A 26248-nucleotide genomic window follows, 5' to 3' on the forward strand; every position below is an offset into this window, starting at 1 on the left:
TAAATAAATATAGAAAAAAAATTAAAAAAAAAAAAGACTGCACAGGAACAAAGTCTAAGAAAGAAGGGAGCCAAAGAGCAGATCCTTAGAAACAGTACATCAGGAAACAGACAGAAGGAATGGTTCAGGAGGTAGTGTTGAAATAAATCTCTAGGCCCACGATGGAGCCATTCCCGCCCCTGGTGCCATGTCAGCAAATGGAAACTTAAATGCTCTATTTTACCAGAAATGCAGCATATTCCTCAGCCAATCCCCAAATGCCAAGCAAACTCTGGGCCTTCTTACTCCAACCAAGGTTGACTATCAGCCAGCCAATCAGATATTTTAATTTTTCTTTCTTGTTCTTTATTCTTTATCCTATAAAAAGCATTCTTCCTTCCACCCCATTTTGCAGTTCTTTGAAAGGAGGCTGCTTCATTAAGTGTTCAAATCCAAGGCCTTTTACTAAATCTCTTTAATCATCTTTAATAGTAGGAAAAGATAAAAGAAGAATGATGAAAAGAAGAATATATTCTGAAAGCCAAAAGAAAAAAATTCAAAAAGAAGCAAGTGGTCAGGAGTGCTCTGTGCCACAGAGATTAAGGGTTTAAGAGATTTATATTTTTTAATTTTATTTTTTATTTTTTTAAATTTACATCCAAATTAGTAAGGGTTTAAGAGATTTAAAATGATGCCTTGGATTTTACAATTAGGAGGTGGTGGAATAATCTGGACAAAATAGTTTGAGGGCAATAGTGAAGGCAGACGCCAGATTATAAGTGGTTAAGGAATGAGTGTATAGTTGGACAGTGAAGGGTAGGAAAGCAAGGAGAGGAAAATAGCCTTAGAGGGCAGTAGGGTGAAGGAAGGTGGACTTTAAATAAATGACTCCCGAATGAGTAAGGCCGTGAACTTGCACCAGACACTTAACTGCTAGGAAATCCAGGTTTTCGTTATGGCAAAGAAATGGAATGAGCTTCTAAAGAAAAGGTTAATGACAAAAGAGATCTGTTCACAAAAGAATGGAGTCCATAGAGAGGCCGACAGCAGTAGCTGACAGAAAGAAGCAGTAGAGCTGAGTTGTGGGAGAAAAATTTGGACAGAAAGGCAGTAGGAGGGGCTATCAGAAATGAGGAAAGCAGAGGCTGGGTGGTGCGCTTGAGGCATGTAGTAGTGATGGGATGGGAGAGGGCAGGCAGGGAGTACCAACTAGACCCCAAATCCAGAAGCAGTGCAGTCCCACACTCACCCCCCCCCCCACTCTCACCCCTACACCCCAGGGTACAGACCTCTGCTACTCACTGTTAGGGGCTTTAGGGAAGTAGTGTCATTTTTTTTTTAAGTGGTTTTCAGAACTTCCCAATAATCTTGTGCAATCTTAACCACATGTTTGTTTACTAAAGAACACCTATACTCCTTGGTTCAACTAGCAGGCTCTGGGGCCAGATAAATTGGTTTTAAAATCCTAGCTGTATTACTTACCAGCTATGTCACTTTTGAGACAACTTACTTGACCTCTCAATACATCCCTTCCTTATCTGTGAGATGGAGCTTTTAACAGTTACTAACCTTATAAGGTTATTATGAGGCTTGGATGCGTTAACACCCATAAGACGCTTTGAGTTGTACCTGGCAGGTAGTAAACATTCTGTGAGTGTCAGCTGTTTTTGTTCAAGAACCTATCTTTTCAGCAGTATCTTCTATTCCCCTTCATGAACTCTACATTCTAGTTCCACAAAACCACATTCAGTTATTCACGCAACAAATATTTAACAAGCACCTATAAAATGTGCAGCGCTTGTATGGGACTGTGGATAAAATGAAAAACAATGAAAATGCACAGTCCCAGGCTCACAAACCTTACAGTGTAGCAGGGGGACATGAACTAAGTAGATATTGTATGCTCTGATAGTTTATGATGGGGGAAGGCAGCCCAAGAAGGTCAGAGATGCCTTCCTTGAGCAAGTGAGGTTTGAGCTGAGACCTGAAGGATGAATGGAGTTAGTCAGTGAAGGAGAAAGGGAAGAATACGCTGTGCCCGCAAACTTGTCCTGTGCTTTCTTTTCTCCAGGCCTTTGATCACTGTTCTCCTTTCCCACTAGAATACCTCTTTTTTTATTGAAATGCTACATGCCTTTCCAGCCCAGCTAAAACATCTGCTTCTCCACTAAGCCTTCCCTGGGCTCTCCAGCTGAAAGCACTTTCTCTTTTACACTCCCACAGCACTTAATTTTCATTTTCCTTCTCACTTTCTACTGTATTTTCTGGTTATTTGTACACACAGCTTATCTTGTCTAGTAAATCTTATTAAAAACAGAGTGTTTATCATTCATCTTTGAGCTCCCAATGGCTAGCACATTCCTTAGGCTTAGAAGTCCTGGAACAAATATTTGTAGCATAAATTAATGCCTGTTTGACATCCCTTTTCAAATATGTTGTAATTCAAATGAAGCTATTGTGGCAAGCTGTGCCTTTGGGAATGAACTTACTCTTTGGTTAGACCAGAATGCCATAGTCATGGTCCCAATACTGATTAGTGTTCACCACAGTGACCACAACAACCCTAACAAACAGGCCACTGTTCTTGACTGGCAGGTGTTTGGCAACAACTGCCTGTCTTCTCATGGAAGCTGAAATGAACTGAGGAAGGACTGTCTGAACTGAGTCCCTAGTCAGTGGGGCTCTATTTATTCCTTGCAGTTTGGCTGCAAGAGCCAATGGCCCGGATTTGACCTGATGTGAGGCTATGATGCTTTCCACAGTGACAGAAACACTAATGCTTGGAACAAAACCATCAAAGATTAGCATCAGTGGAAACTATCCTAATTTGAGGCAGTGTGAAGACAAGGGGAAGGGGGCTTTGAAGTCAGATAGACTTGGGTCTGGATCCTAACTGGATATGTGATGTCACCCATGTGCCTTCTTTAAGTCTCAGGTTTCTCATTTTAAAAATATTCTGCAGGAGCTCCTGGGTAGCTCAGTCGTTTGAGTGTCAAACTGGTGATTTCAGGTCAGGTTATGATCCCAGGGTCATGGGATTGAGCCCCACATAAGGCTCCATGCTGAGTGTGGAGACTGTTTAAGATTCTCTCTCTCTCTCCCTCTCTCCTCTCTCTCTCTCTCTGCCCCTCTCCCCACTTCATATTCTCTCTTTAAATAAAAAAAATAAAAAATAAAAATAACCTGCAAAACAGTTGTGAAGATCAAAGATAATGTCTTTACATACATAATGCCTGTGCTTTATTAAATGTGTTTATTCATCTATCATCCCCAATACAGTTTGTTCCCTGAAAGCAGAGACTCCTTTTTGCCTCTATTCCTGCAAAATCTAGCAAAGTGCTCAGCACTTTGTACACACTATGCACACACATAGTACACACATTTTAAACAAATGAACAACAATAACAACAACAACAACAACAACAACAACAGAAATAACTAGCATTTATGGAGCACCTACTTCATGCTAGCTATTGTTATAAATAGTAATTCATTTAATACTTCAACAGACCTAGAAAGGAGCAACCAATACAACCCAATTTTAAAGGGAGAAAACAGAATATAATATTTTAAATATAAAATTCCTAATATAGCAGATTTTTAAACAAAAATCTGGTGAGATTAATTTTATTCAATAAAAAAACATAAAATGCTTTATAAAACCTGGAAAGGAAAAAATGTGGTAGACAAAGAAGAAAGGACATAAATGTAAAAGTGGGAAGAAAGAGTAGGAAGAAGAAGAAAGACACATGGAAAAAGAAGAAACAGAAATGTGTAAATTCTGAGCGGTGTAAAAAATAACTACTTAATCAGAGTAAGACATTGTGGTCTATCACTGTCCTTTGAAATAGTAATTAGCCAACTACTCAATTACTCTTCTCTGCCCTTCAACTGTGATTCTTTTGTCCTCAAACTTTATTCCTAAATTCTGCGAGTGATGGGGGAAAAAAGACGTCTTTCAGAGAATGACAAAAAATTGGAGTGGTTTCCATCTAGTACAAAATGAGGAGATAAAGTTATCACCAAAAGAGTAAATGACATGAGGGGCCCCTGGGTGGCTCAGTCAGTTGAGCATCTGTCTTTGGCTCAGGTCATGATGTCACAGTTCACGAATTCAAGCCCCATGTAGGGCTCTGTGCTGACAACTCAGAGCCTGGAGCCTGCTTTGGGTGCTGTGTCTCCCTCTCTCTCTGCCCCTCCCCTGGTTGCACTCTGTCTCTCTGCTTCTCTCTCTCTCTCTCAAAATAAATAAGCATTAAAAATATATATATTAAAAAAAAGAGTAAATGGCATGAGCAAAAACTGTGAAAGCAAAGAGAACACTTGAAGAACACAGAAAGGTTTTTTCACAGTTGAAGCTTAAAGTATACACAGAACAGTGGAAAATGCTGCAAGAAGGCCATGATAACAGCTAAGGAGTTCAACAATATTTACCAGGCGGTGGTTGCTGTTACAAGAAACAACAGTTGTGATTTGGAGCAAAATTTTCCAGTCCTCAGTTCAGAAGACCAGTACTATTGTTTGAGTGTGATACTGGGTAGTCTTAGGCTAAAGCTCACTTTATCTCTAAAATAGGGTAATAAGGCACTTGTGAGGATTGAATAAGATCATACAACAAGGTGTGTTTGGCTTTTGAAATGTCAAAATGTCATACAAATGTACATTTCACTTCTGGAGGATAAAATTGATGCTTAAAGAAGACTGAAACGGTAAAATCACTAACATGATGGCTGCAGGATTGAAAAGGGAACAATCTGAATGACATTCTGAAAAAAGTTAATTGACTCAAAGATAATTTACAAATTTAAACTTTAGTGATTAGGGGAAAAGGCATATTAACCCTAGAAACTGGGAAATTGGTGAGAAGGAATTGCGTTTGGCTTTAAACATTTCAGATTATCAGAAGAACATCTATTAGAAATGTAGGATTGGAGCTTGGATAGGACATCAATTTAAGAACTCTACAAAGACGGGGTGCCTAAGTGGCTCAGTCGATTTAGTGTCTGACTTCGGCTCAGGTCATGATCTCATGGTTTGCGAGTTTGAGCCCCATGTGTCAAAAAAATATATTTAAAAATATATTTAAAAAAAGAACTTTTTGGGGTGCCTGGGTGGCTCAGTTGGTTAAGCATCCGGCTTTGGCTCAGGTCATGACCTCACAGTTTGTCAGTTCAAGCCCCACATCGAGCTCTGTGCTGACAGCTCAGAGCCTGGAGCCTGCTTCAGATTCTCTGTTCTCTTTCTCTCTCTGCCCCTCCCCTGCTCGCACTCTGTCTCTTTCTCAAAAATAATAAATAAACATTAAAAAATGTTTAAAAGAACTTTTCAAAGAGGTAGCAGTTGAAACCATGAACAGAAAGAATAGGTCGTTAAGTGAGAGTTTATAATGAGAAAAAGAGGGTGCAGGTTTCTTAGGAACATCTATATTTAGGTAGAAGAAGAATCAAAGTAAAGAGAACAATTAGGTGCAGGTCAGTGAGGCTAGCACAGTTCAATAGGATCCAAAAAACAGGAGACTTTCTTTAGCTGAAGATGAGCTACACGATTCAAACTAAATTGGTGAACATGAATTTATTTAGGACTTGGTTTGAGTTCTATCCAGCCATGGTGCAGGGAATTAACAGTCAGTTGCTAGTGATGACATTAGTACTGATGTTGTTTTAGATAACAATTGATGAAAGGTTCAAACGCCAAGACAATTAGGGGAAACTCAGTTGTTTTTGAGTGGTACTGAGCAGTTCATCTGGGCAGGGGGATTTGTCTGTGTGTGTATGTACATAAATATATCTGGCCTTGTCTTAGATTTTGTCCCCTATATTTTCCTTTTTTTTTTTTTTTCGTGCACTGATGGATATTTTTGCAAGGAGTCTGTCTTCCATCAGACTTTTTTTTTGGCTTGCCTCTCCACTCCAGCTCTTAGAAGGAGGCATTCTGGTAGGTTTTTTTTCCTGTAACCAAGCCGTCTGCAGTCAGCAGATGGCACTGCAGCAAGAGAGGCACAGAGTTCCTTTAGGACCTTTGTCAACCACTACGGACTGGTAACCTAACTTGTAATTTCAGCCTGGGAAGGCGGAGTCGCACTTTCGCCCTTATTTTAATAAAGCAGGTCGGGTTGTGCGCAATTAAAGATTTCGATTTACAGAATGGAATCTGTGGCTTTGTCTCCTCCACTCTCCATCATTAAACTGGTATCTTTCCTCAGCGTGTGAAAGTTTTGCGAGAAGCGCTGTCCAGATATCGCCAATTCTTGATTAAAGTGGCCAAGTTGACCCTAGCATTTAACTAAACACAGGAGATCATCGAGACTCTACTGAAAGTTTAAAGAAATATCCACAGAAACAAACAGGCAATTACCTCAATGTTTCCCGACAGACTGGAGCTTTAGGATCTGAAATATGTGACTTGTTTCTGTTATAATGTTTCTTATTTCACTCCGAAAGTTCAGACGGAACCTAATTATTCTGATTTCCATAAGGAGTAAGAAAGAAGTGATTAGGTCAATTATTTCTCAATAAAAAATGGAGGGGGGGGGAAGATTCTGGTATACCCGGTAGCAAAAAAGAAGGAAGAAAGGAAGGAAAAAACGAAAGAAAGAAAAGAAGAAAGGAGCCGCGAAGCAAAAGAAGTCCTTCCTGGAGACCGCAGGGACCGCCTCATGACCTCCGCTGTCAGGGTTCTCTTAACTGTAAGCGCGGGACCGAGACCTCCCCATCACAGGAAGGCTGCTGCTGGCGCGCGCGCGCACACACACACACACACACACACACACCGAGACCTCCCCATCACAGGAAGGCTGCTGCTGGCGCGCGCGCGCGCGCGCACGCACGCACACACACACACACACACACACACACACACACACACACACACACCAGCTGCCACAGCGCAAAATAAAGTGCAAAGCTGCAAGCTTTACCTTTCCAACTACACTGACGCGAAAGGTCAGGTTACGCCCCCAGCACTACTGCTGCCAGGACACCAAGGAAAGTTGGTTACCATGGCCACTTAGGAAGCCTCCCGGATGGCACTCTTACGCTCGCGTTGGCAAGCAACTGCCACTACCCACACAAGTCCCGTAGCTTGGGAATCAGCTAGCCACTCCTGATTGCGTTCGGCGCTCGCCTGTCTGCCCTTGCGCCTGCGTACTACGCCTCGTACCCGTCGCCGCGGCCCCGATCGGGAAGTGTCAACACGGAGCTGGGTTCCCCAGTCTTCGCGGCTACCACCTTCAGCCGATCCCGGACCCCCTAACCAGGCCCGGGCCCAGCCGCCATGACGAACGGTGAGAGCCAGTGCCCAGAGTGGAGAATGGGGGTAAAGGACGAGGGGAAACGTGGCGGGCGGGACCCGGACTGACGTGGCCATTCTCCCCGCCCCCTCCCAGCCCAGCCCCACCATGGCCTTTTGCTGCCCCTGTCGCTCATCCCCCAAGTCTTTCCCCCGTCCCGTGCGCATCTAGAAATACATATGTTTCATGTGCCCACACCCCGGGTCCTCGGTCTCTACCCCGTACTTTCTCTTTCTCCTTCCTAGAAGTTCGTTTTGGCCATTACAAGACTCTTGGGCAGGCCAGTCCCGGTTGAACTATTGCTTTAGCACCAGGAAAAAGAGAGGATCCTCCTCCCAGCCCCCTACGTAGGCTTGTTGGGGGGACCAAGAAATCACAGAGGATGTCAAGTCTCACATTTTTTGGATGCAAATATAGACCATTGGAACAACAAAAAAAAAAGTTCTCCAGAAAGCTATGTCTAAAGTCCTGCCTGGGTGATCCCATCTGGAGACCCTGGCTAGTGTTGCAAGGGTTGGATTTAGACACTGCCTCTTCTAAACGATGTGGCAATTGCAGCCCTGTTTATCCAAACTAGTTTTCCAAACGTCTTCATACACTTGATAGAGATGATTTCCGGAATTCCAGGGAAGGGCAGGAAGCAGGGATTTTATGGTCTTTAGAGTCAACTTTACAGGAAAGAAGAGAAGGCCTCTTGGTATGATTTGAGGGGTACAGGAAAGTATTTCTCAAAAGTACATTTTCCGTAAGCCTGGCAGTGGTGACTCAAATTTCACCTCCTTGTGAATTTTGGCATTGTCTGCAAGAACTTGTGAGAGTAAAAGAACACACTAAGGTATCATTCTTCATAAGAACTTAGTGTATGTGTTGACTTACTGGACCCTTTCTCATACGACACCTGGCTGTGAGGTAGTTTTACTGGAGGGAGATAGAGTGGTCTAGAACTGGCAGATACTGTGTAAAATATCCTTTTGGAGCTTCCTGGGTAAGTCATAGGTATGAGGTTACTAAGCACAGTACCAGAAGTTACATCACCTGGAGGAAGACATCATCTGGACCAGGAAATAGAATAACAGTTTGATACAGAATAATTACTGAGTAATTTTTAACCTTCCCTCCTTTTGCTATCTGATTATTTTTTTTAGGTGCCTCATTGTGCTTACGTGTACAAGAAATAGCTTGTTTTATATATGTAAGAACTAGAACTAATTGTTGAAAGCTTTATTCCCACAATTGTTTCACTATGTTGAAACCTCAGATACTTTTTTTTTTTTTTACAAGAGTCTGTTGTTATTCTACCAGCAATTTGGTTTGTAAGTAGAGTACTATGCCTGAGGTGTGAAATGAGCATAGGATAATTGTAGTTTTAGGAAATCTAAAAAAAAAAAAATTTTTTTAATGTTTATTTTTGAGAGACAGAGCACGAGCAGGGAAGGAGCAGAGAGAGGGAGACCCAGAATCCGAAGCCGACTCCAGGCTCTGAGCTGTCAGCACAGAGCCCAACGCGGGGCTTAGCACAGAGCCTGACACGGGGCTTGATCCCACAAACTGTGAGATCAAGACCTGAGCTGACATCGGATGCTTAACCGACAGCCATCCAGGCACCCCTGAATTCTAACTCTTGCTATTTCCATTAAGCTTTACTTTTTGCTTTAACATATTCTTCACCAACAAATGCAGATTGGGGAGACTTGGCTAAACATCTGGCTCTCCTTTATCACATGAGTGATTGATCATAAGAACATGTGTACTTTTGTTAGCTCAGGCTCCAAGGATTCTTATGCCTCTCTCAACCTGTTACCACTACTGGCCATTCCTAGGAGGTTGATTCCACGTAAAACTGATACCCTTTTCTCAGAACTCGTAGTTCTTGAAAGGGGAGGAGAGGGTGCAGTGAAATATTTGTACGGGGGTTGTCTACAAGCAGTTTGAGGAACAATAAAGTAACCTCGTTAGTCCCAGGATTTGGGCTCCCTCTTATCAAGGGTTGGCATTGCCAGTTGTGTTTATTGTCTTGATATTATATCACACTCTGTTCTTGAGTTCTCAAGTGGGATCACCTATCACCTGTCCCAAACTAGATTAGCATCAAAGGTTTTGTTGTTGTTGTTTTCTTTCTGTAACAGTGTACTCCTTGGATGGGATCCTGGTGTTTGGTTTGCTCTTTGTTTGCACCTGTGCTTACTTCAAGAAAGTACCTCGTCTCAAAACCTGGCTGCTATCAGAGAAGAAGGGAGTTTGGGGTGTGTTTTACAAAGGTAAGATCATAGCTAGACAGTGAATGGAGATTGCCATCTCTGGACAGTGAGGTGCTACAAAGTGGGGGTGGGGATAGGCTGGCATTGTATTTGGTTCCACATTTACGTAATTGTTTATTTTAGCATCAAGGTAATTTTAATATTCTCCACGGAGTAAAAATAGATAAAGAATTTTAGACTGGACTAGAATTGTTGGAATATTTTCCCAGTGAAAAGTTTTTCTGAATTTCTGGGAAGAATATATTGGAGTCTCTTTTAAGTTTTGATTTCGTTAACTCAGAGGCTTTTTTATTTTTTATTATAGATAAATCCTACCTATCTAAATCTCTTTTCAAAATAGAGCAAAATATAAACAAACAGTATATCCACCTAGAACCTATAGCTTAAGGATAGTATTTAAATGCATTCCCGGGCGGGCTCTTGAAAACCTTGATAGATCTCTTCGTGTAACTAGAGATTTCAGGGCATCACCTTGAAATTGAGGACTTACATGAAGGGCGGGGTTTGATTTCTTTTCTCTTTTTGCTTTTGTCTGCTAGCCGCTGTGATTGGAACCAGGCTGCATGCTGCTGTGGCAATTGCCTGTGTTGTAATGGCCTTTTACGTCCTGTTTGTAAAATGAATTCCAACGCATCCATCTCATCAGCTGCCAACCAAGAGGATGAGGGTGAAGAACCTGTCCGGGGCCTGGGCCCAACATGAGAGAGCTCAGCTAAAATCATCAAAGCCCCCAAGATGACACCACAGCATCTGCTCCTACCATATGTGGGGAAAACTCCTCATGGTTACAAACATTATTTATGCTTCAGGGGACTCGAGGAAGCCAACTTCCTTTGATCTGTGTGTGAATCAGTCCTCAGCAGAGAGCATATAATGTCCAGATAAATTACACTCCACGGTGATAAGATTACATATACCTCCTGCATAAAAACCTGTCACCTGTTTTGTTCTTCAGTCCCTCATCAGGAGCTTTTCAAACTGAGACTCATTAGGGAAGGACATAGGCTGTGTTCACACCTCTTGGAAGGAGACAGAATTTTCAAGACTTGACTTTTCTTTTTCACTGTTTGATTTGCATTTGGCAAATTGATGGGAACGGGGTGGGTGGGTGGGTGGGAGAAAGAGGAGTTAAACAATGCCAAGAAAATTTTTGACTTTGGAAATTTATCTTTCATATACTCATATGGGAACATAAGAGAGAAGCATGGTCCTCATTGCAAAAAGAGAACAGATGATATAGCTGTGCTGTGTGCTGGCAGCTTAAGAGTTTGCCAAGAAAATCTGGGCCTGTGTAAGATTTATCTGTGATGAGACCAGAAAGCAGTAACTTAGATAAGGAAAAATGTTCTGTTCACCAGTATCCCCCAAAGGAGACTTCACCCCATCAAATGGTAGATGGAAAATGAATCTAGTGTTGCAATTTTCCTAAAGCCTTTTTATATATTTTAGATTACTGAGTGCTGAATAAGTGTCACTCAGTTTTAAATGCCATCGTTAGGGGAAAGAGAAAGTATTGAAGAAATAATTTTTAATATATTTGCAGTTAGGGTAAAAGAAATCTAGTATATAATTCATACACTAGTAAAGTCATCTAGTATAAGAATTTACTGTGATGTTAGATGGATGTTTTGTCACGTTATCCAAGACTTATTGGATTATCCACATTATGTCACGTTATCCAAGACTTATCCACAGTCTTATTCTGTGTTTAAGTCTGGCTTATAATGGCAGTTTTTAATTGATTACTTGTTTTTCTTGGGCAACTCTTAGGTTGCCTCATATTGCAGTACTTTTTAGCTATCCCTTGGAAATTCTGTGTTACAAGAACATGATAAATTCAAGTGAGAGAGAGAAATTGCTGATATGCATAGGCATGTTTGGATAGTTCACAGAATCCATGATTGAAATGAGGGTGTTTTCGAGAATAAAGGAAAACAGATGTTTGCAAGGGAGATTGATGGGCTTTCCCATGGAGTGTGGTAACTCTTGCGCAAATCATTTTAGATGACTCAACATTTGAAGGGATGATTTCTCCATTAAAAAAATGAAAAAGAGTTGGTCTAAAATTACATTATTGTAAAAAGCAGGCATAGACATAGCCAATTGAATCACCCATACAGTAAAACGTGATTGTGGACAAGTTAGCTGTAGTTGACCTCTGTGTGGCAGGAAATTGTCTTTTGTCTTATCCCCAAAGAAAAGCTGCTAGGAAGTTTAGGTTTCAAAACAGGCAGTTTAGTGCTTTGAGGGTTTCTAGAGGTGTAGCAGGTCACCAAGTAAACACTACACATCTCATCCTCTCTGAGTTGTGCTTTTTTCTCTTCAGGAATTGGCCCAGAGGGTACATTTCACTGATTAATATGGTTTCCAGTGTCCCTCCTGAGGATCTTTCACACGAGGGAAAGGAAATCTATTGGAACAGAAAGGAAGAGTTACACCTTGTAGGTGTGAGTTTGGGACCTGTTGGCCAGCAGGAGTGCCACTCCCTGGAAATACAGGTTCAGCATGTTTTGCACTTGTTATTCTGTAGCTTTAATGACTTGTTTTCCAACAGGGCTAATGTCTCTAAGCTTGGTGAATAGAGCTGCTTCCATTTTAAACTCATTTCACAGTTCTAGTTCAAACCCAATTTTTACAGCCTCCTGGGTGGGTCATCTTGCCCTAAATTGTTATATTTTGAGGTGTTTTCATATGAGAATGTACCAAAAAGTGTACAGAATGAAGGTAATTTGCAGCAAGAAACAAATAACAGCTTATTTCATTTCTTGTGTTTATGTAAGCAGATCAGCAGAAACCTGTTTAATTCATTACTTTGGTTGGTGTGTCATATATTTTTTTGACTGAAAATTGTAGGACGTTATTCCCCTAAGGAAGTCTTAGGGGGTAGGAGAATGGGGATAGCAATATTGCCTCAGATTCAAACTGGCATCACCATAAACCCTGAATGCCAGGGTGGAATGAAGTCAGCCTTTTATAGTTGAAATAAAATTTTTTATTCACCACTGTCTGCACAAATCCTTGAAAATAAAATTCCTTTCCCTACCGTTTTTGTCCATTTTATTTGTCACATGAATTCATTGAACTTTGTTCAATACTCTTCTGGGTTCTGCCCATGGTATATACCTTTTTAGTTTACATCATAGTGAATACCATCATTCCTGTTAACCTAGTGTGATGGTCACCAAATATACGATATAGTTCATAATTTATGAGCGTGTGTTTTTCTCCTTTGAGGGAGCTCATACATGCATCAGCATTCATATATATCAGCATATATACATGAATAAGTGTTGAGGTGTATTAAATAAGGTAAATAGCACTCCTCAAAACATTTTATCTACCACTACTATTAAAATACAAGTATCACCTGTCATTACCAGTCATAAACTCCTTCATTCAAATGAGGTTATCGGGTTAACCAGCTATGAACCTAGGCAATCCTTGAGCCAATGGGATTCTGGCACATAAATGGATACTTTCCTCCTATTTGTTTATAAGTGCACGGTGGGATTGGTACAGTTACAAATTATAAATTAATATTTTTCTGGTTTACCCTCATCCACACCTTTTTCACTGAAAGAAGGTAACAGACATTAAAATTGTGTTCCTTGATATGAAAGGAGCTAATACTAATTATATAATCACTACTTTTTTTTTTCACTACTTATTCTGGAATTGGAAAGTTAGACATGCTTTAACAGACATGCAAGTTAATGAAGGTTCAGCAATATGACTGCCACAGAACCAAGTTCCAGGTAGCAAGAGGGCTCTTGTGAATGAGGATAGGGATATGCCTTCCTACTGTTACTCATCTCACAATTATCATGACTACCAAGCCCTTGGATTTAAGTAACCTATTCTCACCCTTCCCTTTGGTAAAATGATGTTTTCCTTCTCCCTTGGGGGAGGAACTCCTGCAGAACCTGATACTGGTTAATGACCGGGATTTGCCTTCTCCATGGGAAAGTAGCCACCTATAAATCTGAGACTGGAATCATCTTATATCCAGAACTTGGGTCAAAGACCAAAGAAAAACTAGAGATATGGATATAAATATGCTGCTGCACAAAGACCAAAAGACAAGCACGATTTAGGATTGCCGGATTTTGTCCAGCCTTTCCCTCGGACCTGGGTTCGTTCCCCTCCGAGCCACGCGAGGGCAGCAAAACGCATACCGTCACGAGGGCCTATGCTCAGTGGTTCCTCCCAGAAGCCTCCGAGGTGGGGGAGGGGCGGAGGGATTTAAAAGAGGATGCGGACTTCCGTTCTCTTTCCGGAGGGAGAGCGGCCTAGGGCGAGGTGGTTTGTGTGGTGCTTTGGTGTTGAATGGAAGGCGCGTATGGGCTGAGTGTGAGTGGATGCGCGACTGTGAGTGTGCGCGTGGGGCGTGCAAGGCGAGTGTGTGCGCCCGTCCCTGAGCCACTCTCCCCCGCCTACACCTTGATCTTATTTGATCGGGTTGTGACCCTTGCCCCGCGGGGCCGACCCGATATGAAAAGCTCCCCTCCTGCGAAGCCCCCTCCTCTGGGGCGCTGTGCAGCGAGGCCCCTTTGGCGGCGGCGACGCTGCGGTCCCGGAGCCGGTCTTACGGGGCCCGGCGCTCAGAAATGATGAATTGATCAGATAGACGAGGCCGGGCTAGTCCCGGGCCACTGATTATCGAGGCGATTCTGATCTGAGCCCGGCCCTGGGGCACGGCCACCCGTGGCATTGGGGCTAAGCGTTTACAATCGGCGGCGGCAGGGGCGCTGACGGGTGGGGAAGGCGCGAGAGAAGGAGCCATCGCTCCGCCCCCTGGAGCTGGAAGGGCACGAAGTCGTGTTTGCCGCTTCAGTGTTTTTCTTTAGCACCCCTCCCTTTATTCCTTTAGTCCCGACTTGTGATGACCGTTTGTATGGTACCAACACTGGTGCCCGCTGATCTAGAAGCACACTACAGCGTCTGTCGCTAAAGGCTCTATGTGTATATGCACGCCTATATGTGTGTGTGCGCGCGCGTGTGTATATCGCGTGTGTGAGTATCCGTAAGAGAACTTGGAGAGCTTGTAAATATTCAGATTCCAGGGACCCGCCCCAGATTTACTCAATTAGATTTATTAGGGAGGTCAACGAGTCTGTATTTTTAAAAACCTTGATGTATGGGTCACAGTATTACATTTTTAAATATTTCAGTATCAAATAACCTGCATGAGATGATTATCTGGAGAGTCACCCATCTCTGCCGCTTTCAGCCATTATAAATAATGAGAATTGAAACTTTATATTGTCACTTGGCAGCAGATACTATCTGAATAGGTGGAGTAACTGTGGAAGAGGGGCTGTGATAGATTGGTGGGATTTAAGGACCATGTGTACCTAAGTAACAGGAAGAAGTCCTTTCATATCTGCATTATTCAATAATGCACATGCTGTCCAAACTTAGAAATGGAAGTTTACCCTACAGTATTCTAAAAGGTCTGCCATTTCTTGCCCAATTTAACAGCAGGTCCCCCTGAGTGACTTGTAATTTTAGAAACCACATTACTGCATTGGTTTTTAGGTCCCCTCAAGCCCAAGCACCAGATTATTGAACCATGTTTAGAAGAACTGCCTGTATTTCACGGCACAAATTGACAAAGAAGGGAATTGACTCCCAGGCAAGAAGACCGCAGAGTCAGAGAATGAGCAATGGCAAGGAGCCTGGACCAGACAGATCGAGCCCTCATGGCAAGGTAGAGTCCAATAGATGACAAAATCCACTTGGTCCGAAGTATGTTAAGTGTGACCTCATCATAACCATTAATGCCACACAGAACTACCAGAATTATGGCAGTGTGAGCTCATTAAGAAAATGGGCTACGTCCATTCTTGTTTCCTCAACACTTAGCTCAGTGCCTGACATATAAAAGTTCGCAAGAAATGTTGAATGGATACATCAATGTTTGGAATGACTTCTAAATCCTTATCTTCTCAGCAAAATGACTCCAAATTGCAAATATGTCCAACAGGACTAACTTCTAGAAGTTGGGAAACTTCCATATTTTAAGAGTAGTCAAGTGTCAACTTTTAGTCCTTGGGCAACACACTTCAAGCTTCATCCAGCACAAATCTATTTAATGGAGGTGGGCGAAAGGACGTTCCACTATGATTAATTAGTCCAGGGGCCTGTCAACACTAGGTAGAGAAGAAGCCACCATCATTCTTTCGGGAGTAGCCTCCATTGGTGGCTGCAGTATGAGGGGACACTGTGGAGAAAAGAGAAGAGGGAGTAGGTTGTGAATTTCAATTGTTTGCCTTTTCTGGGAACCTGTAATCATCCATACCTTTCTGGGTACTGTGGAGCAGTAACAAGCTGTCTTGTAACAGCTGGGAAACTGGCATATAGGGGACTAATGGGAGATAGCTAGAGGTCTTTCATTCCCAGGTTTCTGCCCTTTGCTAGAAATTTTGTTCCCTAGACCTAAGGCTGAGTTAAAGGCTCTGAAAAATTGAACTCATTTCCTAGCTTATAGGCAGCATGTCCCCTGGGTTTAGCCTGATATATGTCAACTTAGTCACTGCTATTCCTAGATCCTAAGTTATCCCTTAAGTTCTCTAATGGCCAATCACCTCAACTCCCTGATTCCTAGGTCCATTTAAAAAAAACTCTTGTACCACCCATCTGCCCCCCAGTCTTCTAACCCTTACCTATGGATCCCTGGATGCTGTGGATAGACTCCTTCTTAGGGTTGATCCAGTGTCTGATGTTAGCCTGGGAAGTGATGGAAGGTGGCAGAGGAGGGGGTAAAGGTTCTCCAGGGAATTGGGTCTTGATGATTCTGGAAGATGGTATGGGGAAGAACAGGGGAGAGTGAAATCAATCAGAAGGAGAAAGGTGAGGAGGGAAAGAGTTGCATGCAGCCTCAGAAATAATGCAGCCAAAGATCCTTTTTATCTTTTTCAGTGGAATCAACTGAAGCTTTTGTTTGTTTATACAGATAAGAACAATCCTGGAGGATCGCTATTCATTTTAGATAATAAAAATATAGAAATTGCATTACAGATACAGATGTAAAAAATACAGAAATCTGTATACAAATGAGTACCTCTTGGTTATCGTTGTTATTTCTCAGGTAACACATTACCTTACTTGACTGGATGGCATTGTCCTTAGGACGGAGAGGCTCCACCTCCACCACTTACCCATGGGTATCCTGGGTGGTCTCCTGATGTAAGAGTGTCTCATTTTTGTTCTTGAATGTCCCTGTGTGGTGGTTGTACAAGGCTGCTAAGCGGAAATCCAGGTCATCCTTGGGTATCTACAGAGGAAGTCAATACGCCCCACCCCCAGGGTTAACTTGCCACCTCTACCCCAACTCTAGTCAGTTCTGCTGGGCTCTACTTTTCCCCAAAAGCAGAGCGAACCTTTTTGTGGCTGAGACCCACCAACTCCTTACACACCAAAGACATCTTAACTCTTGTCAATATAGAATTGTGTCATGGTTAGGCCTAAGGAGGGGTGAGTTCTTACTGGAGATATGGAAATAATTATACTGTCCTTTAGTTGGGCCTAATGGGCCTTACTTCATTTATGGTTACAATCAGAAGAGAAGTCTGGTAAGAAAACAACTTGCTCCAGATAATCAACTGGAGAAAAAACCGAAGCCTTCCAACTTCCCAGGGGCCAGATAAATCAATATTTGGTTTTGGATTTGGTAGGATCTTGGATTGGGGACAAAATAAAGATGGTGATGCAGTTAAGGACAGACTACCTTTCCAAAAATGATAGTCACGAGTCTTAAGCGGATGTAAAGAGAAATAGCATTTCAATACTAGGTACCTCAGGATCAAAAAAATAAACTTCCCGCCTCATGGAGGTGATTGTGGGAGTTGAGTTGAGCCGACTCCAGGGTTCCTGTTGCTGAGCAAGGTGATTTGGGTTCTTATATGGCAGTTTCTGCAAAAGAGAAACCACACACAGGACCTGGTTACAGGAGGCCTTGCTGATGTGATGGCTTCAGTGACACCATCTCCTTATTCCATCCTATTTTAACTGAACCTCAGATATCTTCCACGGGGAGAACAATATGAGGCAAGATTCCCAGACTTTAGATGCTCCTAAGTTTTCAATCTTAGAACTGGCAGAAGTAGGCCAGGAATACAGGGAAAGGGGTGAAGTGGGACAGGGGGTAAAGAGTGCAGAAGAGATAAGATGATGAACTCAGGCTTAGATGTCCTGAGTTTGAAGAAAAGGCAAGACATCTGATTGCAGTCAACAGGTAGAAAATGGGAAGTGTGCAAGTTAGAGGAGAGCTCAGAACACGTAATAGAGGTTTGATGGTCGTCCGCATGAAGTAGTAGCTGAAGCCTGCAAAAGGAGTGTGGCCAAAAGGGCTCATGACTGTATAATATTATAATGGGGGGGGGGTTGGGTGGAGAGGAAAGAGAAAGGACACTAAGGCAATCAGAGACAGGAAAATCAGAAGAGTGCAGTGTCTAAGCAGGAAGAGAAAAATATCAGCAGGGAAGGGTTATTGTGACTGCAGAAATGTCAAAGAAAAAGTACACTGGTTAGTCAATCTTCTAAATAGAACCGCATAAGCATGAATGTGAAAAGCACATAACTGATTTTCTTCATTGTATGTAAAGCTATATTGTATCCCTAGTGTCTAGAACAGCAACCTAACACATGGCATTCAAAAATGAAACACTGTTTGAATGATGACTGAATTCTAGTGAGTACAATTCCAACCTAGTAGAAATCAAATTCAACCTATCCAATGTTGAAACCCTCCTCCCCTCTATATATGGCAAAATGCTGTGTGACTCAGATCAGTTATACATTAATTGAATACTATGTTCCAGGCAGTGTGCCACCAGCAAAAAAGATGACAAATGAAACAAGAAAACTACAAATATATGAGGCAAGCATAGGCAGATTTCCTCCCACTTTTCAAAAGCTACAGAAGTCTCATCATGTCCTCATTCAGTAGATGAGACTGTCTTTCACTGAGAAAGTCAAGACTGTTGAGCATGAATACCATCCTCACATCCAGTGTCCTTCCATCTCAAAGAAAGAGATGTCCCTTTTACTCAAGAATAACCCTTATGAATGGAAAAACATATTCCCCTCAAATGGAAGAAAAAAAAGCCAGGTAGCAATACTTATATCAGACGAAACAAACGTTAAAACAAAGACTGTATCAAGAGTCAAATAAGGGCATTACATAGTGATAGAGGATCAATCCAACAACAGGATATAACAATTACAATTACCTATGTACCAAACATAGGAGCACCTAAATACATAAAGCAAATCTTAATAGACATAAAGGAAGAAATTGAAAAAAAAAAAGCAAGAAATTGATAGTAATACAATAACACTAGGAGACTTTACCCCACTTATATCAATGGATAGATCATCCAGACAGAAAACCAACAAGGAAATGATGTTTTTGAATGACATATTAGATCAGATGGACCCAACAGATATATACAGGACATTCCATCCAAAGCACCAGAATTACACTTTCTTTTTGAGAGCGCATAGAGCATTCTCCAGGACGGGTCACATATTAGGCCACAAAACAAGTCTCAATAAAAAAAATTTTTAATTAAAAAAATTAAAAAAAAATTTTTTTAATGTTTTATTTTTTATTTTTGAGAGAGACAGAGTGCAAGCAGGGGAGGGGCAGAGAGAGAGGGAGACACAGAATCTGAAGCAGGCTCCAGGCTCTGAGCTGTCAGCATGGAGCCTGATGTGGGGCTTGAACTCACGAACTGTGAGACCATGACCTGAGCCGAAGTTGGAAGCTTAACTGACTGAGTCACCCAGGCGCCGTAGTCTCAACAAATTTAAGAAAACTGAAATCACAACAAGCAACTTTCCCGACCACGATAGTGCTGAAACTAGAAATCAATTAGAAGGGGAAAAAAAAAAACCCTGAAAGAAACACAAACACACAGAGGCTAAACAACATGTTACTAAATCACCAATTGGTCAACTAAGAAATCAGGAAATCAAGAAACAGAAAATGAAAACACAGCTGTCTGTCCGAAGTCTTTGGGATTCAGCAAAAGCAGTTATAAGAGGGAAGTTTATAGCAATACAGGCCTACATCAAGAAACAAGAAAAATAATCAAACGATCTAAAGAAACTAGAAAAAGAAGAACAAACAAACCCTAACAAAGAACTAACAAAGTTAGTAGAAGGAAGGAAAAATGAAGATCAGAGCAAAGATAAATGAAATACAGACTAAAACATACACACACATACACGAAAAGATCAATGAAACCATGGGAAACATAAAATTGATAAACCTTTAGCTAGACTCATCAAGAAAAAGAAAAAAAAGAGAGGACTTAGATAAAATCAGAAACGAAGGAGGAGAAACAATAACCAACATCACAGAAACAGAAATAATTACAACAGAATATTATGAAAAACTATATGCCAACAAATTAGGCAATCTAGAAAAAAAGGATAAATTCCTAGAAATGCAGAACCTTCCAAAACTACATCAGGAAGAAATAGAAAATTTGAACAGGCCAATTACTAGTAACAAAATTGAAATGGTAATTTAAAAGTCCCAACAAACAAAAGTGCAGGACTAGATGGTTTCACAAGTGAATTCTACCAAACATTTAAAAAATAGTTGGGGCACCTGGATGGCTCGGTCAGTTAAGCATCTGACTTTGGCTCAGGTCATGATCTCACAGTTTATGAGTTTGAGCCCCACATTGGGCTCTGTGCTGACAGCAAGGAGCCTTATTTGGATTCTCTGTTTACCTCTCTCTCTCTTTCTCTCTCTCTCCCAAAAATAAAGATTTTAGGAAAATAAAGAAGAGTTAATGCCCATTCTTCTCAAGTTATTCCAAAAAAATAGAAGAGGAAGGAAAACTTCCAAATTCATTCTACAAGGTCAGCACTACCCTGATGATAAAATCAAAGACACTACAAATGAAAAAAAAAATACAAGCCAATATCCCTGATGAACATAGATGCAAAAATCTTCAACAAAATATAGCAAAACAAATTCAATAATACATTTAAAGGATCATTCACCATGACCAAGTGGGATTTATTCCAGCAATGCAAGGGGGCTCAGTATTCACAAATCAATCAATATGTTACATCACATTAACAAGAGGAAGGATAAAAACCATATGATTATCTTAATAGATGCAGAAAAAGCATTTGACAAAATACACCATCTGTTCATGACAAAAAAATCTCAACAAAGTAGGTTTAGAGGGAATGTATCTCCACATCATAAAGGTATATATCAATTTTAATGGTGAAAAATTCAAAGACTTTCCTCTAATATCAGGAACAAAATAAGTATGTCTGTGCTCACCATTTTTATTCAACATAGTATTAGAAGATTTAGCCACAGAAATCAGATAAGAAAAAGGAATAAAATGCATCCCAATTGGTAAGGAAGAAGTAAAACTGTCACTATTTGCACGTGACATGATACTATGTATAGAAAATCCTAAAGATTCCACCAAAAAATTATTGAAACTAGTAAATGAATTCAGTAAAGTTGCAGAATACAAAATTAACATACATAAATCCATTGTTTCTATACACCAATAACAAAGTGGGAGAAAGACAAATTAAGAAAACAATTCCATTTACAATTGCACCAAAAATAATATTATAGCTAGGAATAAATTTAACCAAAGCAGTGAAAGACCTCTTTTCTGAAAATTATTAAGACATTGATGAAAGAAATTGAAAACAACACAAATGGCAAGATATACCATGCTCATGGATTGGAAGAAATAATATTGTTAAAATGTCCATACTACCCAGAGCACGCTAAAGATTCAGTGCAATCCCCATCAAAATACCAATAACATTTTTCACAGAACTACAACAAATAATCCTAAAATTTTATGGAACAAAAGACCTCGAATAGCCAAAGCAATCTTGAGAAAGAAGAACAAAGCTGGAGGTACCACAATCCCAGATTTCAAGACATGTACAAAACTATAGTAATCAAAACAATATAGTACTTTAGGTGCCTTGCTGGCTTGGTTGGAAGAGCATGAAACTCTTGATCTCAGGGTCATGAGTTCAAGCCCCACACTGGGTGTAGAGATTACTAAAACAAATAAATAAACTAAAAAAAAAAAAAAACAAAAAACCAATATAGTACTGGCACAAAAATAGACACATAGATCAATGGAATAGGATAGAAAGACCCCAAATAAACTCATGCTTTTATGGTCAATTAATCTATGACAAAGGAGGCAAGAATATACAATGGGGAAAAGACAGTTCTTTTGATAAATGATGCTGGGAAAAAAACTGGACAGCTACATGCAGAACAATGAAACTAAGCCCCTTTCTTATATCATACACAAAAACAAAAGGAAAATAGATTAAAGACCTAAATGTGAGACCTGAAACCATAAAGTTCCTAAGGGAAAACATATGCAATAATCTCTTGGACATTAGCCTTAGCAAAATATTTATGGATATGTCTCTTCAGGGAAGGGAAACAAAAAGAAAAATAAACAATTGGGAGTACACCAAAATAAAAAGCTTGTTCACAAAGAAAGCCATCAACAAAATGAAAAGACAACCTACTGAATGGAAGAAGATATTTGCAAATAATATATCTGATAATTAATATGCACAACATATAAAGAATCTATACAACTCAACACCAAAAAACAAAACAAAACAAAAAAAACCTGATTAAAAAGGGGGCAGAGGACCTGAATAGACATTTTTCCTAAGGGGACCTACAGATGGCCAACAGTCACACGAAAAGATGCTCAACATCATTAATCATCAGGAAAATGCAAATTAAAACCACAATGAAGTATCACCTCACATGAGTCAGAATGGCTAGTATCAAAAAGACCAGAAAAAAAAAGACAAGAAATAACAAGTGTCGGCAAGGATGTGGAGAAAAGGGAGCCCTTGTGCAATGTTGATGGGAATGTAAATTGGTGCAGTCACTGGGGAAAACAGTATGGAGGTCCCTGAAAAAATTAAAAATAGAAATACCATACAATTCCATAATTCCACTACTGGGTACTTACCCAAAGAAAACGAAAACACTAATTAAAAAAGATATATGGACTATGTTTACTGCAGCATTATTTACAATAGCCAAGACATGGAAGCAATCCAAGCGCCTATCAATAGATGAATGGATAAAGAAAATGTGATATCTATATATCTATATATCTTTATTCTTTTTTAATGTTTATTTATTTTGAGAGCGAGAGACAGTGCAAGTGGAGGGGGGCAGAGAGAAAATGCTAAGCAGGCTCCACACTGTCAGCACAGAGCCCAACATGGGGCTCGATCCTGCCAACTGTAAGATCATGACCTAAGCCGAAATCAAGAGTCGGACACCTAACCGACTGAGCCACTCAGGTGCCCCTATATCTTTATTCTTTATCCATTCATCTATCTATCTATCTATCTATCTATCTATCTATCCATCCACCCACAACGGCATATTACTCAGTCATAAAAAAGAAAAATCTTTCTGTTTTCAACAACATGGATGGAGCCTGGGTATCTGCTAAGTGAAAGAAGTCAGACAAAGAGAGACAAATACCAGATTATTTCACTTATATGTGGAGCCTGAAAAACAAAACAAAACAAAAGCAGAAATAGACCCATAAATGCAGGGAACACACTAAAGGTTGCCAGAAGGAAGGTGGGTAGAGAGAGGGGTGAAATAGATGAAAAAATTAAGATATGCAAACTTCCAGTTTTAAAACAAAAAAGCCACGGGAATGAAAAGTACAGCATAGGGAATATAGTCAATAATATTGTAATAATGTTGTACGGTGACAGGTGTTGACTACACTTACTGTGGTGAGCAATGAGTAATGAATAGAATGGTCAAATCACTATGTTGTACACCTGAAATGAATATAACACTGTATGTCAACTATACTTCAAAAATAAAATAAAAAGGAATAACCTTTTTCCCCTGAACCTAGCCTTGTGCTTCAGAGAGACCTGCACCATCCTAGCATCCCCTGTACTCAGCTTCTCTCTCGTTCCTTTATCACCGTCTCACTACCACTCTATCACCTTCCCTGCAGAACTAGACTTCAAGAGTTGACATTTACTTATCTCCACTTCCTCCCCATTTCCGTCCCCTCTTTAGCCACTGCAGTCAGGCCTCTTTCTCAAGCTAGCACTGAAGCTGCTCTTGCTAGTGACCAGTGATCTTTATCTTTAGCTAGGTTTGGAGGATCCTTTCCAGACCTGATCTTATTTGACCTCTGCAGTTTCTGGAACCATGATTCAGATTCCCTCAAATGTTCTCTCCATGCTCTGTGGGTCCAGTTCCTCCTTGTTTTCCTCTTGAGTTTAGTCGTAACTGCTTAGCTCCCTTGTCAGCACTACTTTCTCTTTCTCTGCCCCTTAGTGCATTCTCCAAGGTTGGTTTTTTTTTTGTTTTTGTTTTTTTTTTTTTGTATTCTTACATTCACTGGATGAGCTCATTCCTTCCTATGGCTTCAACCACCACATGGCTATTTTGATTTCCCGATATACATCTTCAACCTAGAACTCTCAAGCATGTTGCCTGCTATTCATGTTCACTTAAGAGTCCTACAGGCACCACAAAACAACATCTGCATAACTTATCTGAACATCTTTCTCCCCAAACCTGCTTCCCCTGAATCCCTCATTCAGTAATGGCATCAATTAAGTCCTCGGACACCTAGGAGCTGTCCTAGACTTGTCCCTTCTTTTGGGCCCATCCATATCCAGCCACAAAGTCTCATCAGTCCTGCCCTTTGCATCTTTTTCACATCTGCACCATATTGCCACCCCCTGCTTTAGATCCGTTATTCCTCCTGGAGACTGCTGCCTCCTGAGGCTCTTGCCTCCTTGCTGATTCCTCTTGTCCTAACTCCCATTCTACCCAACCCACTGTCACTGTGTTTTCTGAAACATCCATTGATTGTGTCATTGTAGTGCTTAAAATCCTGACACGATGCCCCGGTGCCTCCAGCATGGAATCCTAGCTCACTAGCATGGTGTACACAGCACATCCAGTCCAACAAGGTCACTCCGGCTCCTGCTCTCTCCCCTCCTCCATCTCACATTGATGCTCCAGCCATTCTGGACTCTGGTCCCCAACAGGCCACTCTTTCTCTCCTTTCCATGTATGGGCACCCGCTGCCTCCTCTGCCCTGAACATCTGGTTCTTGTTTCCTTCTTCCTAACTCACATTCCACCTCCTCCCTCACCTGGCCCAGCTATTTGGATGTGAAAACTCACCTGCTCTGGGAAGCTTTCCTTTAAGCTCCCAGTTCTCCTGATACACAACATATAACTCTGTCATAACACCTGTGCTATTGTGCAGGCATTCTTGCTGTTGTGGTTGTCAGTAAGCTTTTCTACCAGAGTTCCTCTAGAGCAGGAGCCATATCTAATTCATCTATATATCCTCAGTGTTGAGCAGATTGCCTGGCATATGGTAAATGATAAATGTTGAATAAACCAAAGGAAGCTCTTTGATCCTGTTATTTAAGCCACAATTACTATTTAATTCACCGTATTTCACACCACTTCAAGCATCCCAAATGCCCCTGCCAGAAAAAAAAAAAAAAAAAGATCATCTAAATTCCCAAATCACTGACACACACACACACACACACACACACACACACACACACATTCCAGTATTAACCAAAAGACAGAGATGGTGTGAAGGCAGATGTATAAGGCATGACCTGGTGGCTTCCAGAGGATTCTCTCCCATTCCATATCTCATGTCTCTTCAGAGAACAGTTTTCCAAACAGGGCAAAGGGTGGTTTGGCGGGACCTGCGACTGTTTAAGCCACATTACACAGCATTGCTTTGGGCAACGAGAGCCCCTTGTTCCTCTGGGCTAGAGCTCTACTTCACTCTCCTCAAAAGCACCTCTGAAACGTTAGCAGACCTGAATATGGGGCCAAGGAGGGAGGCAGAAAGCAAACTTATCCGGTACTTGACTCAGTGTCCTCACCAGAATCCTTTAAGTTACCATCTCTGCCCATTAGGCGAACAGAAAGAAGAGTGCCATCGACCCTGGTGGGAATCTGCGCAAGAAACCACAGTACCTTGGAAGCTCGGGCTTTTCCCAAGTAGGAATCATCGTTATCCAACGTAGGGTGCTGGAAAGGGTCTCGGGTGAAAGGCATGGCAAAAAGGCGCTGGTGTGAAGGACGGGGGGCCCGCGCAGCCGCACACAACGCACGCGGAGGATCCCGGGTCCCAATTGTTTGGAACGCCCAGTTTCGGTTGCCGAGCAACTGCCCCACCGTCTGTGACTGAGGTGAGTTCCCTTCGAGAAGGGCGCCACCTGGCGGTGCAGCGCGGGAGACCCCTTGGGAGGTAGCTCCTGGGAACGCAGAGGGAAAGTGTCACCGAGTGTACCAAGGAGCCCTGAATTTGCATTCGGGAGGCTTAGTTGAAAAACGCCGGCCTCCTGGCGTGCAGGACTTCTGCAAAAGACTTCATCTGGGGAAAGAAGTCCTAAAAGATGACCCAGGAATTTCCTTCTACCTCGCATCTAACAGAAGGATTTTTCAAAGCAATGAGAGAATGAGGATGTCAGGAGACGGAAGAGCCCAAGTGTCTTGCACAAACACTCCTTGCTTAAACCCGTTTATGCCAGTCTCAAGCCTTCTCACAGAGCCGGTTGTAAAGGCACCGCTGAATTTGGTGGGACGGAAGTTAAGATCTCCAGAAGAGGCTGCTGCAGTAGGTAACACGTACCGGGGCCACTCT

At 41.5% G+C, this 26248-nt stretch overlaps 2 protein-coding genes and 1 non-coding gene across 3 annotated transcripts; 2 read left to right on the forward strand and 1 right to left on the reverse strand.

Annotated features, from left to right (window-relative positions):
* Positions 1 to 7121: 7121 nt before the first annotated feature.
* TMEM167B (transmembrane protein 167B) lies at positions 7122 to 10301 on the forward strand. Its single transcript, XM_030325421.1, has 3 exons — positions 7122 to 7261; positions 9394 to 9525; positions 10065 to 10301. Exons 1-3 carry the CDS (start codon positions 7252 to 7254, stop codon positions 10145 to 10147), a joined length of 225 nt encoding a protein of 74 aa, XP_030181281.1. The 5' UTR covers positions 7122 to 7251; the 3' UTR covers positions 10148 to 10301.
* Positions 10302 to 13793: 3492 nt separating this feature from the next.
* LOC115522677 lies at positions 13794 to 14204 on the forward strand. Its single transcript, XR_003971561.1, has one exon.
* Positions 14205 to 15100: 896 nt separating this feature from the next.
* Positions 15101 to 25749, reverse strand: CC1H1orf194 (chromosome C1 C1orf194 homolog). The gene is made up of 5 exons (XM_030325420.1): positions 25579 to 25749; positions 17323 to 17439; positions 16686 to 16801; positions 16191 to 16321; positions 15101 to 15748 (listed from the first exon to the last, which is right to left on the reverse strand). Exons 1-5 carry the CDS (start codon positions 25657 to 25659, stop codon positions 15678 to 15680), a joined length of 516 nt encoding a protein of 171 aa, XP_030181280.1. The 5' UTR covers positions 25660 to 25749; the 3' UTR covers positions 15101 to 15677.
* Between the last annotated feature and the right edge of the window lie 499 nt (positions 25750 to 26248).

Source organism: Lynx canadensis, chromosome C1, assembly GCF_007474595.2.
Source record: "Lynx canadensis isolate LIC74 chromosome C1, mLynCan4.pri.v2, whole genome shotgun sequence".
Lineage (NCBI taxonomy): Eukaryota > Metazoa > Chordata > Mammalia > Carnivora > Felidae > Lynx > Lynx canadensis.

What these genes read in the sequence shown, in the direction of transcription:
- CC1H1orf194 (XM_030325420.1), bottom strand. Translation starts at nt 25,659, where the DNA reads ATGCCTTTCACCCGAGACCCTTTCCAGCACCCTACGTTGGATAACGAT. An exon ending in TTTATTTTTTTGATCCTGAG is followed by an intron (nt 16,802 to 17,322) that starts GTACCTAGTATT and finishes CTTCCTCTGTAG; the next exon opens with ATACCCAAGGATGACCTGGA. An exon ending in CAGCATCCAGGGATCCATAG is followed by an intron (nt 15,749 to 16,190) that starts GTAAGGGTTAGA and finishes TTTTCTCCACAG; the next exon opens with TGTCCCCTCATACTGCAGCC.
- TMEM167B (XM_030325421.1), top strand. An exon ending in TTGGGGTGTGTTTTACAAAG is followed by an intron (nt 9,526 to 10,064) that starts GTAAGATCATAG and finishes TTTGTCTGCTAG; the next exon opens with CCGCTGTGATTGGAACCAGG.